The 13,051-nt window shown below is 44.7% G+C and overlaps 2 protein-coding genes across 3 annotated transcripts in view; one reads left to right on the top strand and one right to left on the bottom strand.

The window, feature by feature from the left end:
* The first annotated feature begins 104 nt into the window (after positions 1–104).
* Positions 105–6,773, top strand: MRPL33 (mitochondrial ribosomal protein L33). Its single transcript, XM_072856730.1, has 4 exons — positions 105–235; positions 1,615–1,633; positions 4,309–4,415; positions 6,633–6,773. Exons 1-4 carry the CDS (start codon positions 214–216, stop codon positions 6,680–6,682), a joined length of 198 nt encoding a protein of 65 aa, XP_072712831.1. The 5' UTR covers positions 105–213; the 3' UTR covers positions 6,683–6,773.
* Positions 6,774–6,898: 125 nt separating this feature from the next.
* RBKS (ribokinase) overlaps positions 6,899–13,051 on the bottom strand; it is a 71,018-nt gene continuing 64,865 nt past the window's right edge. Inside the window, exon 8 of one of the 2 annotated variants that reach the window (XM_072856725.1) lies at positions 6,899–8,147. In XM_072856725.1, the coding sequence (XP_072712826.1) occupies positions 7,974–8,147 (174 nt within the window). In that variant the 3' untranslated portion in view covers positions 6,899–7,973. The remainder of the gene's footprint in view (positions 8,148–13,051) is intronic. The other variant, XM_072856726.1, reaches the window with a different exon arrangement.

Below are 13,051 nucleotides of genomic sequence, written 5' to 3' on the forward strand. Positions count from 1 at the left end.
GGCCCCGCCCCGCCCCGCACCCGCCACGCCCCGCGCGCGCAGGGGGCGGGGCCGGAGCTGGAGAGAGCCCCGCTAGGCGGGAAGGCAACGGCCACGCCCCCGCCCCAACCCCTCCCCCGCGCCCCGGAAGCTCTTCTGCCGGGCGGCCCGGAAGTGGCGGCGGCGGCGGCGGGGGAGGGGGCTGGCTGGGGCGGCTGTGCGGAGAGCGGCGTTATGTTTCTAACGGTGGCGGCTCGTGAGTGGCGCAGGGAGGAGCGGGGCTGGGCGGGGGGCGGCGGCAGCCGGCGCGGGGGTGGCCTTGGGGGCGGGCGGGGGCCCAGGCAGCGGCGGCGGCGCGACCTGCCCTTCACCTCCTTTCGCCGCGGGCCTGCGCCCTCCCAGCAGGCAGCGCGCCGCGCCGGGACTGCACCTCCCGGCGTGCCCCGCGCCGCCTCGTGCCGGGGCGGGGGCGGGGCAGCCGTTGGAGGGCGCGAGGCAGGGGCAGGAGGCGGCCGGTGCCCTGCCCTTGGGTCAGCCCTCGCCCTCTTTCCCCTGAGGAGATGGGGCCTGCTGCTGCCGGCCGGCTGGGTCTCCTTATCCCCCGGGGAGGGTCGGGGCTGTCGCCCAGGGAAGGCGGCTTCTGCCGGGGTCGAGAAGATCGGGGCCGGTGGGAGAGGCCGATGGGGTGTTTGTGAGCGGTGCCGTTGGCAGAGTGCTAGGCCCTGTGGCGGGGGGTGAGGTGGGGAACTCGAGGGAAGCGGAGCTTGTGAGTCCTCAGAAGCGAGGCTAAGAAGCTTCAGCTCTTGAGTGGAAAAACAGGAAGTGGCTGGAGGGAGTTGGGGAAGAGTATGGGGTGAGAAACGTGCCCTTCGCGGTATCCACATAAGCTTGGGGTGTGGTGAAGGAACAGGGCAAGAGGCGGTTGACCAGAAGCTCATGATGGCCTAAGCAAGACTTGCACGGACAGAATATAGATGAGCAATTTTTAAAATTTTGGTGGGGTTTTTTTTTGTGTTTATGCTGTAGGTTCATGATTACTTTAAATTCACTGAGGTGACAGAAGAAAATAATTCTGTCTGTTTCATGTGGTGTGGTGGGTTAGATCAAGGGACCTAAAACCAGCTTTGTGCGAAGGTTAGTCCCATCTGAGAACAGCTCCCAGGTCTGGTTCAGTGTATGGCCACGCAAACCTTTGTGTTGGCACTGCGGTAGCAACTGGAGCAGGAGTGGGTGTAAGCGAGTAGGGGAGAGTGGGACTGCTGTTTTCACCAGCAGTGTTAGTTCATACCTGCCTTAATTGTGTATTCATCTCATGAATTCATATTCAGCATCGAAGCTTTATATTGAAAACATCTGGAGGCTGCAACAAGTGCAGTCTGTTGTGCTAGGTGCTGCGTTAGCACAGATGCTTATAAAGGCGGTATGATGGAAGAAAGAGCAGGCAACTGGGAGCACGTAGATGGAAGGATGAGTGGCATTTTTTGTGACAGTAAATCTCTTTGCACAGTCTATCTGGGGCTATTGCAAAGGCAGGCAGTGGAAAACTCAATCTTTATATGTTGCATATAAAGGAAACAAGATAAAACGATAACTGTTTCTTCTTTTTTTCTCTTCTTCATGCTGCAAAAATAACAGTGGCCAAGAGCAAATCTAAGTAAGTGACGTTTTCCTCACCAGTTTTTGATTTCTGCTGCCACCCTGTATCTTCAAGTCACTTTACAAAATATTAGGCTTCTCTAGAATTTTTTAATATATCTGAGAGAATTGCATCCTCTCTGTCCTTCTGCATGTGTGTCTTTTTCACAGGTAAGTACAGAATGGTGTGAAAAAACCCTCTAGGTTCTAAAAATGCAGCAAAAGCAGATTTTGTCCTATGGGCTGTTGTGTTGAGCCAAGCTGTAATATCCAAAGCGCCCCATGCAGGGGAAGCATGCCTCTGTGCTTTATGATTAAAGAGAGGCTATAAATTATCCATATAATCTTCCTCTTGTTTACCTTTTATATGTTTTAGCTGAGGAGGGCAAGCTGAGGTACAGCATGGGTCTTTGTGTTGTTTGTGGGCTGGGCTTTGGGCAGGTGCTGTGAACCTTTCTCATAGGCAGGGTGCAGAATGCTTCCTGGTTTTAGCACGTTCGTATGTTTATACGCGAGGAGTGGATGGGGCATGGTCGGTGCTCTGAGCATCTTGATTTGCTCTGCAGTCCAGCTCAGGAGAGATGTTAGTGGGCTCTGGAAGAAAATTAATCACAGTCCTTTGACCGGCAGAGAAAGCTGATGTGTTTTAAGGGTTGGAAAGGAAGGAATATATACTTCCAGCATACCAGTAGTCTTACAGTGTGGATGCAAGGAGACAAGATCACATGGAGAGAATGACTTGCATCCAAAAAGCTATTTATAAGAAAATTAGCTAGACAAATCCAAGGGGCTAAACTGATAGATTTATGTGAATACATTCCTGTCTTCTGATTCTCAGAAGTTGTGTTCTGTGCAAGTGTATTACATCTGGTACCGCACAACTTCGGGAACTATGGCCTTTGGTACATTTTCTGATTTTCTAAGAAGCAGGCCCCGACAGAGCCAGTACCAACCAGTTGCTGGGTTTGAAGAGATTCTTCTGTTACAGGATTTCTGCACAATTGTCAGGGTTTGAAATTAAGAAAGCACTTCAAGTGTATGCCTGACAGGGAAGGGAGCAGTTTGACATATCATCATTCTGCTGATAACAGTATTATCTGTTCACAGAAACACAGCAAAGCAGGATGTTTCTGTGAGGTGAATAAGTAGCTTTTAAAAATGGTGTTACTAATGTTAATGTAGTGTTCCCTCCCTCCCCTCCTTTTTTTTCCTGATGTTCTTTTCTCTGTTCTTTGTAGAGTCCCATATATACTTCAGGAATATGTTATCGCCTTATGATATTTATCCTTCTGTGCTACCCTTGGGTTTTCTCCCCATGTCCTGATAGCTTTCCACTGGTCTTTTCTGCCTCTGCTCCTAGTTACATTTCTTCATTGGGCAACAAGTTTTCTGAACAAGGTGTGTTGTTCAGAAAGGGCTTGGCCTCAGATATGTGGTGCACAAGAATGTCAAGGCCTGGTCATACTGATACCACCGATTCCCCCAGAAAGCAGAAACTGCACAGAGGCTTTGAGGAAGTGGGTGAGGTATAGAGGAAGGAGTCTGTGTGGTTACTGGTGCTACACATCACACCTGCAGTAGTGTACAGGAGAGGACAGTAATTGGGGATAATCCCTAGACTGTGCTTGGTCAGTTGGTCTGCAGGAATCCAGTGCTTTTCTGTTTATTTTGAACTTAGCAGTAAATTAGATTGCAAAGCAGAAAAGGGAGAGCTCAAGGAAGTACACTGGTCAGAGCTGCACAAGTGAGGAAGAATGGATGTCTCTTCACGGTTAATTTTGACAGACCACTTTGTATTAGAAGCAGGAGAATCCAGGAAAATGAATTGAATGCCCACGTGCAGAGATGTATCCATCTCTCTATTGCAATGGAAGAGAAAGACGTAATTTATGGCCTGGTTAAAGGGTTTGACCTTTCTTTTGAAACTTTGGAAGATGCTCTGTGTCTGGGAAGTTGCGCAGATCTTGGCAGACTTCCGGGGTGGGGGGTGTGGTGGTGGCGGCTTTCTCATTCTCCTGGCTTTCCCTGCTCCCAGGGACACCGCAGCTGCTGCCAGTCTACCCCACAAACTGAGAAGGGGGGAAGGGGTTCCATGGGGAGGGGGTTCCCATGGCTGGGTTAATGTCAAGACCTGTATCTCTAGTGGGATGGATGGTGCCAAGAGGCCCTGCTTCTCCTTTTGCATGGTGCTTGTTCTATCCTATCTGCTTGGGTTCCTCTCTGCATGTGGAAGTGATAGTCTGCGATACAGTGTTATCTACAGCCCGAACATCTTTAACTACCATCATTCTTCCTCTCTTGCCATTATCTTTTAAGCCATAGTGACTCAATTGTATGCTGATCCCCCCCCCCCCTTTCTCTCTCTCTCTCTCTCTCTTTCTCTCTCTCTCTCTTTCTCCCCCCCTCACTGTTTTGTGGAGAAGCTATTCTCTCTGGGCTTGTATTCTGTTCAGGAGTTATTTACTTAAACTTTATGCTGGAGCTTAGGTTTATAGTGGTCTGTGTTATAAGTTTAGCGTATAGTATTGATGCTCCCATCCAGAACATCCATGAAGTTGAAATGAAGTATCTTACATGATTGTGCCAAATTGTTTATGCCAAAAGCTTGTCCATTTGACCATGCCCTGGCAGACATGTGGTGGGCCGTTGCTGTGTGCCTGTGCACTGACACAGAGACCTTCCTTGTGACTTCAGATACATTCTGGTGAGGATGAAAAGTGCGGCTGAGACGGGCTACTGTTTCAATATCAGGAGACTCCGACTGCAGGAAAAACTGGTCCTGCTGAGATACGATCCCATTGGTAAGAGCTTGGGGAAGAAGTCAGCCTGCTTTGTATAAGCTTCTCTGACTGTGTGGGGCAAAAGATTTGAATATAACAGGATTTTTCCCATCTAAGCAGAATACATCATGACATGTTTCATGCTCAGATGACTGTACAGTTGCTGTTCTTCATGACATTCCAGTGGGAAGTAAACGTTACCCTCATTTTACAGATTGTGGCAGTGAAACAAAAGTAATGACTTGCCCGACACATCAGGGTCTTTGATGACAGCCATGCCACATGTCAGTGGCAAAGCAAAGTGACACAGGAGTTCTTTCATTCTGTTTCTTTGTGCGGTTTGCTAGACTGTGCTACCTCCAACAAGCAGCCATGAAGTATGCATCAATAGAAATGTTCTGTTAAGCTGCCGTGGGTGCTCTAGACAATAAATTTTAACCATCACTTACAAAATGGACTTTTTTTTTAAAAGAAATAAGCACAAGTTCTTTCTCCTCCACAAATGATACCACTCCAGATGACAGTTTGTGGGTTCTTTTATGTTCCTCTGGTCCTTGCAAATTTTCTCAGTTTAAGAATCTGATTTGTTGGGGGGTTATAGCACTTGCCAAGCTGCCTTTTGCTCACCAAGCTTTTTTGAAAGGTGACTAAGAGCTCAAGTTTCTGGGGGGAAGAACCAGTCTGTAGTTAACATTAAAAAGCTTAATTTAACATTAAAAAGCATAATTTGGGGAAACTTAGAATTTAAACCAGACCATGCTAGACATAGCATGGAGGAGTTAATGCAAAAAAGGCTTATTTAAATCTATAGAACAAAGAAATAATACATTTCAAGCAGCTCTAAGTAGATGACATAATGCATGGTCAGTAGTTACGTGGTGCAAGCTTACTTTTTCTTATGATTTTATGTTCTTGTTAGATGACTAACCTTTTCATACTCAGATCTAACAGTACAGGAGCTTTATGGCAGGTGAGAGAAACCACCGGAGAAGCAGTATGCTCTCATCAGAGCACTCATGCTGACAGAGGTAGTGGCTCTCCTGCTGATTTCCATACAGAAAGGGAATTGGAGATCACTGGGATTATTTTCTTGAATAAGAAAAGTTTAAATTACTGCATCAAAACATTGTGCAAAGTGATCCTCCAGAAGCTTCCCAACTTGTAGGAAATGTGAAGAGAGTGGCGAGCTCAGACTAAGTAGCGCTTCTGTTGCAGAACATGTAGTAGGTTGTTGAAGTATGAAATTGGAAGTAATTAAGAAAAAAAAGCTCTGATCTTTGTAGCCTGTAGTAGAACACAAGTGAGAAATTGATGTGAGAAAGTGCTGCATGTGTGAAGGGAAGTAAATTTGAGTCTAGATACCAGCTCACATCAGGAATATGTTAGGAAGCATTTTCACTTGGCATGCATTTTCACCTTATGTTTTGTACTTCTCAAAAACCTGGGACCTCTGCAGAGCGAAGCTTTTTAGTGAAGTAGTGGCAGTAGTGCCCAAGTTTCACTACCTCCTAACTGCAGCAACAGAATGTGTTACTAAGTTGCAGTATTTCTTAAAGCGAAACTTTTATGTGGAAGAAGAGATTTTGTTATTGTGTGGATTGCTCTTGCGTAGATTTCAAAGGAATTCATATAATGAAGTTCAGTCAGAACAGCGGTGCTTTTCAAATGGCATTGTAAAGCTTTGCTTTGATTTATTTTTTAATTTTTTTTTTAGTAGTGCATTGACTATGCTTAACCTGTAGCTGAACTGACTTTGCTAACATCTGCATCAAGCATTGGAGGCAGGGTCAGTTTGTGCCTCACTGAGAGACCTACAGGACACTTAGTTAACTTTTCAGTCAGCCTGTGAGACCAACGAGATCCAGCTCATCATCTGTAGTTGTTTGGGCTCTGAAGCTGAAGAGTAGCAGAAAGCAGTAAGAACCTATTTTTGTCCCTACATCGAGCAGCTGTGACTCAGAATAGTCACACAGAGCAGCTGTTGAATGTTTTCAGCCACTCAAATCCTGATACTTATTTTCACAGAGGTAAAATGGACCTCTTAGGAACTAAAAATTACATGTGGTAAAGTGAAAGCACTACTAAACTCCTTCAAGAGTTGGTTAACAGCAGCGCTGTGCCAGTCAGTTGCTCCACACTCATTTAAGCAGCGAAGGCAGCCAGGAGAAAGGGATGTAGGCTCATTGAATTGAATTTTAACACTTCAGGCTTCTTAACAGATTCTTTTTTTCCCTATAGCAAAAAAACGTGTCCTCTTCACAGAGAAGAGAAAAATCCGCTCTGTCTGAACAATGACTGGACTTGATTTATGCATGAGGAGAGGATGGTTTGGGGGGAGGACAGGGTGAACGCTGATTCAGAAATCCAGCAACATGGGCTGAAAAGAGAGGAAATGAACTGGGATCACCGTCTCCTGTGATTTGAAGGCCATTGTGAGTAAAACAATGTAGAGAGAGAAAATTCTTAATGTCTGGACATAGATCATCACAGTAACATTTATTTATCTTTCGAGTTATTTTTACAGTACTCAATTAAAAAAAAATTAAATAGCAAATCCCATTGTCTGTGTTTTCCATTGTGAAAGAGGCTGTAATCTTCAAAGGAACTATTGTTTTATATGGCAATAAAAATTAACATTTTCCACAGCAGGAATTCAATGGCAGGATTGCAAGTTTTTCTAACCTACCAGCCACAGATTCAACAGTAGTGACCACGAATTGGTGTCATTCCTTGGAGGGGTAGTGTTGCACCAGCTCCCTCCTAGGAAAGGAAGAAGCAATGGGAACCCAGTGAAATAAGACGAGCTTTTGGAGAAGCTATGACCATGGCTAAAAGGGCTATGTTATTTTCAGTCAGGTAAGTAGGACGGATTTTCCACTCCTGGATTTTTGTCAAGCATGAAGGAAGTAGATAGCCAAAGTAGTTATCTGATGGTTTTGGAAGTTCTTCTTCTTTAATTAGCTCACCTACGTTTAGAGCAATATGGCTAGAAACATTTTTCAAAGTCTACCTCAGTAGCACCCTTGTCCTCTTTCCAGTTCAAGGTATCTTCCACAGCCTGGCAGAACCACAGAGCACAGTGCCACAGCCCGCAGCTGAGGCAGGCGGGAATAGACGGGCCAGGGCTGGATGTATGGTGCTTTGTTACGAGCCAAACGCTGGCCTTGGTGTCTGCAGCTGAGGACTGAAGTTGCAGTCTCAAAGCTAATGCTCTGCTTCACGTGCTGGCATTGCACATCAGAAGTTCTGATAAAATCAAGTAAAAATACTACCAGGAGCCCAAAGCCCTCCAGACATTTTGCTGTAAACTTCACGGAGTTCAGTACAGCGCATTGTGTGGGATGGCCACGAGCCCAATGGTTATGTTAGGGGCCAGAGAGACCTGCTGTGCTGTGTTTGAAAGGCCCACCACCCCCACCCCATCTTACTGTTGTAGAACAGGAACTAACAGGATTCCTCAAATGAGAGGCAGAGACTTTCCTGGTCTTTCCAGTCAGCAGAGGAGAACCTTGGTGCAGTCAGAAGAATAATGCTGTCTGGGGTAAGATAAAATCAGTACATTGAGCTAGACAATGTCAATTAGAAAAGGTCCCGAGGCAAGTCCTTCCTGTAAGGATATGAAGATTGTGTCCCTGATGCCTGGACGCTCACTGATGCGATGCAGTTAGACTTCCTGATCATTTCCTCCATGGGTAACTTGGGATAGTAAGCCAGGTAGAAGGCCAGTGCTCCCACAAAACTGTCTCCAGCTCCCTAGAATAAAATAACAAACAAATTTAAGCGTACTCGCCCAGGGAAACAATTCAGATGTGTTTACTGGAAAGACAAAAGTTGCAGCACTGATTGCAGGAGTCAGGAAGTTGTTCAGGCGTCGAGTTCAATTCACTTTTCTATGCCTAGGAAATTCTGCCATGTTAAACTGATACCATGATACTATCTTTGTGCCCTGCTGTTGAATCAAGGTACACACTCTAATATGGTTTAAACTTAAAGAAAAAGAAAAGCAAGTGTGCTACAGTTCAGCAACATGCTGTTATAAACACTGCTTTTGAAACTTCCTGTTGTTGGAGTGTCCGATTTTGATTTCTCAACCTGAATGTTTCATTAAAGCTATTTTTCTCTCATTTAACTTCTGTTTTTCATAAAAGGCAGTAGTGGAAGGGACAGAGAAAAGGGGAAAAAAATAAGCCATGTGGCTTGTGGTGGCTGTAAATTCCTAGTTGCAGAATGATACATTTTGATGCCTCCAGAACTTAGCTGTTGTTCATTAAAAAGGTCCCACTAACGAAGGCCTATGCTGTGTCTATCACATGAACCACTCTTATTCCTGGGGCAAGCTTTCCCACCTGTGCAGAGTTTGACCATGGAGGTGGAGGACAGTGGCATTCACCTGAGCTCTGGCAGCCGTGGTCCTCTTGAGCTACCTGTCCCCAGGCCGTGTCTCCCACGAGAGCTGCCTGACGCTCTGCCCGCCCCGCGCAAACCCTCGGCAAGCAGGGAGTACGCCTTCCCTGCATGGGCGCTGGCTGTGCCCCAGCCTGCTCTGACTCTCTAGCCCAGATATCACTAGTTCTGCTCTGGTCAGCAAGGACTGCCAACTGTTTGCCTCCTGAGTGCTTTTTAATAATAACTGTTGTTTTGCGATGTTCAGTGCTCTGTAGTGTTCCCCAACAACTGGCAAAATGAATCATTTTTAACTTGGTTTGCTCATTTCATTCCACAGTGTCCCTTCCCCCTCATCCCCTAAAACTGGCTTGATTTCTAAGGCCAGACTAATAACAATTCTTGTTGGTACCATAAAACTGGTTCTAAGGTCCCCCTTTTTTAATCATACTTTTATACCAGTAAAAGCATTACACTGGACACACTGCTAACATCTTATTTCATTTGAGAACCAGCATAGGGACTATCTCCCCTGAGGGGTTTTGCCTCTGTAGCTGTAATAAATAGGCCCCAGGAGTCAGGGGACAAGAGCAAAGGGCCTGGAAAAAGTTAGTTAAGACAGCTGAGCAAAATTTCTAACTGGAAGTTAAGGGTAGGAAGTAATTTTCCAATTTTGAGTTCTAGTGGTTCTCAGTGTTAAACTCCTACTTACCCTAAAATCAGCTGCATATAATATCATTCCGCCTCAAATAAACCATTTCCACAGAAATCTGTTCCTAAGGTTACAAGCAGCTGACAGGGCAGAGCAGGGTGGCAATTGCAAGGGAACCCTAAAGGGGGTGAGCGCATGATAGGGGTGCCCACTCCATGCCCTGTCTCTCCTTGCCCAGCCCTTCCACAGCAGCTGTTTGCACTGGTGTTCCCAGGCAGGAAACTCCCTGCTTAACTCTCGCTTCGCCTGAAGTCTGGATGCTGTCTTCCTTCACCTTCACAGCGGGGTACAACGTAGAGTGTCGCCTGGCAAATTACAAGTTAATGAGCGAAGCTGTACCCCAGCATGCAGCTGTAGCAGCACCTGTTTCAACAGTTCTGTATTCCTGAACACACCAGGGGCAGGTGAAGGCTTTTATCAATTTCTGCTGGGCTTTTGTCTCCCTCCTGGTTTCCAGAGTGCTCCCACAATGGCAGGTGGAGCAGGAGCAGGTGACTGCTAGTTAAGCATTGCCAGTGTCTTTTGTCTGATGCATAATACAAAAATCTCTGGCCTGTCTCAGAGTTTATAATCTAATCAGTGCATGATTAATTATTAAAGCTATTTTGGTGCTGCTGTTACAGACAGAAGTAGAATTTCAGCAAGCATATCTGTTACGCTGTAGCTCTAGCAGGAAGAGCTCGTCATTTTTACATCAAATATTCCTCATACAGCGATCACTGGGTAATGGCAGTGGCCAAATATTATTTTAATGAGGAATACTCAGAATATCTGGTGTCAAATAGCATAAACTATTACCCGGCAGCAGCAGGGAGCAGAATACTGTCTTTTTGATCGTTTTTTTTAATGGAGGTAACTAAATACTGCCCCAAATAATTGCTGTACTGTGTGCTATTGGAGCAAAAAAAGACTAAGCGCACATCACCCAGGTCTTAGTTTGGATGACGGCGAGATGGAACATAAGTGCTCCCTGCAGCATTACTGTGCCTCTCCGCTTGTGGGTGATGCTCTGAGGCTGTGAGATGGCTGTAGATCTCCCTTTTGGCGAGGCTGAACAATGTTAAATGACTACAAAGATGGAGAAGGGGATGAACAGCAGACTTCCATGCAGGATGGAAAAAGGGCCCCTAGTATCTTTTTTGCAACAGAAAAGATTATGGGATGACTGGAGAATATACAGAAGGATTTGATGCTGGTAAGCTTGCTGAAATCCTGACTTCCCATACATAGACTGAAGCAGTCAGTATCTCTAAGGCTCAACTACTACAGACCCCAAGGGTATTATAAATTTAGTTGTTGGTAAGTAAACATTTTTTTGGGGGGTGTTTTCAATATAGGAGCTACTCACTGAAAACAGCAGCATGCATCAGACTGATTATGTAGATATCCTGTTCAGCCTTGCTTCTGGTCTGTGCAGACATGACTGGTCAAACATGACTTAAACAGCAATAGCAGAACTGATTCAGCTGCAAGGTTAACTGCAATAAGAACTATTTTTGGATTACAGAAACAGACCTTCCCTCTTTGGTATTGTGGATTAAACTATATTGGGTTTGGTAGATTCAGAAAAGGTCAGCCCAGAGCAGAAGAAGGAGCAGTCTCAGAGTAAAATCCAGATTATCCAACTCTGGATTAGCAAATATTAGCTTTACATTTAGCTGTTTCAAAACCTTCTATAAGAAAAAAAAACAAACCTACTTTGCAAAAATAATGAATTTTGAAAATGACCAGTAAGGGGCATTTATTCTGCCCACTGACAAAGTATAAACACAGAATATGTAATATTTTACATTCTTCAGCATTTGTCTTCCAGGAATCCTAGTACATTGCAGACTCATATCCTTGAGTGCCTGGAGACAACTCATTCCATAATTATAAAAATATAACTTGTTTAACCTTTCTCTAAAGCAGGAGATGCTAGTTTGTATGAAATAAAATAAAGAATTGGATCAAAAAATTTGATATGGCATGGCTAGTTCTAAAATGCAAATGTTACGGTTTTGACTAAGTTTTATGGTTTTGAAGCACTTTTGAAAACCTATTTATATTCTGTGCCACTAGTCTGGAAGGTCCTTGTTTTCCTGTGTGTCTGGAAAAGGGCATTTTTGTTTGTTACAATCCAGCACTGATTGAGATTCTGTGCCTCTAGAGAAGAGAAAACCCACAAAAACACTTCTATTTATACCTTAGCTTTTGTTAGTCCTGATTTGTCAGAAGCTGGTTCACAACTTTAGTATAGCTATTTTTATACGATGCTGCCCTGAGAAGCTTTTTAAGGAAAGTGCTTTGTAAGTGGAAACTATATTGTTCAACAGTCTTTCCAGCAAGTAAAGCATTTTTCAATCAGTCATGCATAGGATAATAGGATGCATTTCACTTATACAATAAGATGACTTGTTCACCAAAAAAATTTGGAGGCCAAGAGGGCAAAAGCTACAGTTCACAGTGTCACAGCAGTCGCACTGCCTTGTTCTAGGGCAACCTCTTGCTCAGCCTTTGCCCTCCCAGCCTGTCCTCTTGGGCAACAGTAATGGCAACCAGGTAAGAACAGGAGGGGGCTCTGGCTCCTGAAGCCCGACGTTGTTACTGAACCTCAGAAAACCTTCCTTGGGTGATTTTTCAAGAAGTCACAGTCCATGTGCACTCTGTGTATTACATGGATTCACTCCATTTAATACATTGTAAGAGCGTGTTACCAAGTCCTACAAGGAATGATGTGTTTTATAGCAGTACAAGAGAAACATTAGGCATGCCTGCAATGAAAAATTCTTCGTTTAGTGAATAAATCAAAACATGAATCCAAAAGCTGTCAAAAATTGCATTATGATGTAGAGTCAATGATATTGCTTGCAATGATGCTTATAGTCTCCTAGGAGCATTCACAGCAGTGCACAAATGAACGAAGCCTGAGGATTACACTGATTTAGTGCAGGCTAAATGCATGGCAATGCAGAGATGCCAAACTCTGTGGAAGGAACTGGGCCTTGGAGAATTCCTGTTGGATTTATAGCACTCCATAACCGTGTGATAGTGGATTATGCTAAGGATGTTACCGCTCTGTGTCACATCTGCTCAACATTCCTTGCTGTACCCCTGCCTACTCTGTACCCGAACTACAAATTAGCCCTACGTAACACAAAAATATCTGTCAGCAAAGACACTCACTAGCCATTCCTCATAAGTGGGGAAAGCCTGTCTCCCTACAAGAATCCCTGGGCTGTGCTTTGATGAAAGGTTACTAGTGGAACTGGAGAAACATTTCCAGCCTTCAGGATATATTCAGACACTCTTGTGCCAAGAGGGTCTATGTCTCAGCTAAGAGATAATTTCAGCTGAAATGCTCAGGGAGTAAAATATCCCTTGGTAACAGTGGTTGAATCAGTTATACAGGGTTTTTTTATTTGGTCTTTATTTTTATGATTTCCTTCTCCCTGAAAGAGCCCATGTTTATCCTCTATGTGATGGAGAATGGTTTATTTCTGGAAATGTTACTGGCTGGTTTTTTGACTTTTGCATTTATTTGCCTGGGCAATATTTTTTTTTTTAATTTGGGGGGTTTACT

The sequence above is a fragment of the Ciconia boyciana genome, chromosome 3, assembly GCF_034638445.1.
Source record: "Ciconia boyciana chromosome 3, ASM3463844v1, whole genome shotgun sequence".
Classification (NCBI taxonomy): Eukaryota; Metazoa; Chordata; class Aves; order Ciconiiformes; family Ciconiidae; genus Ciconia; species Ciconia boyciana.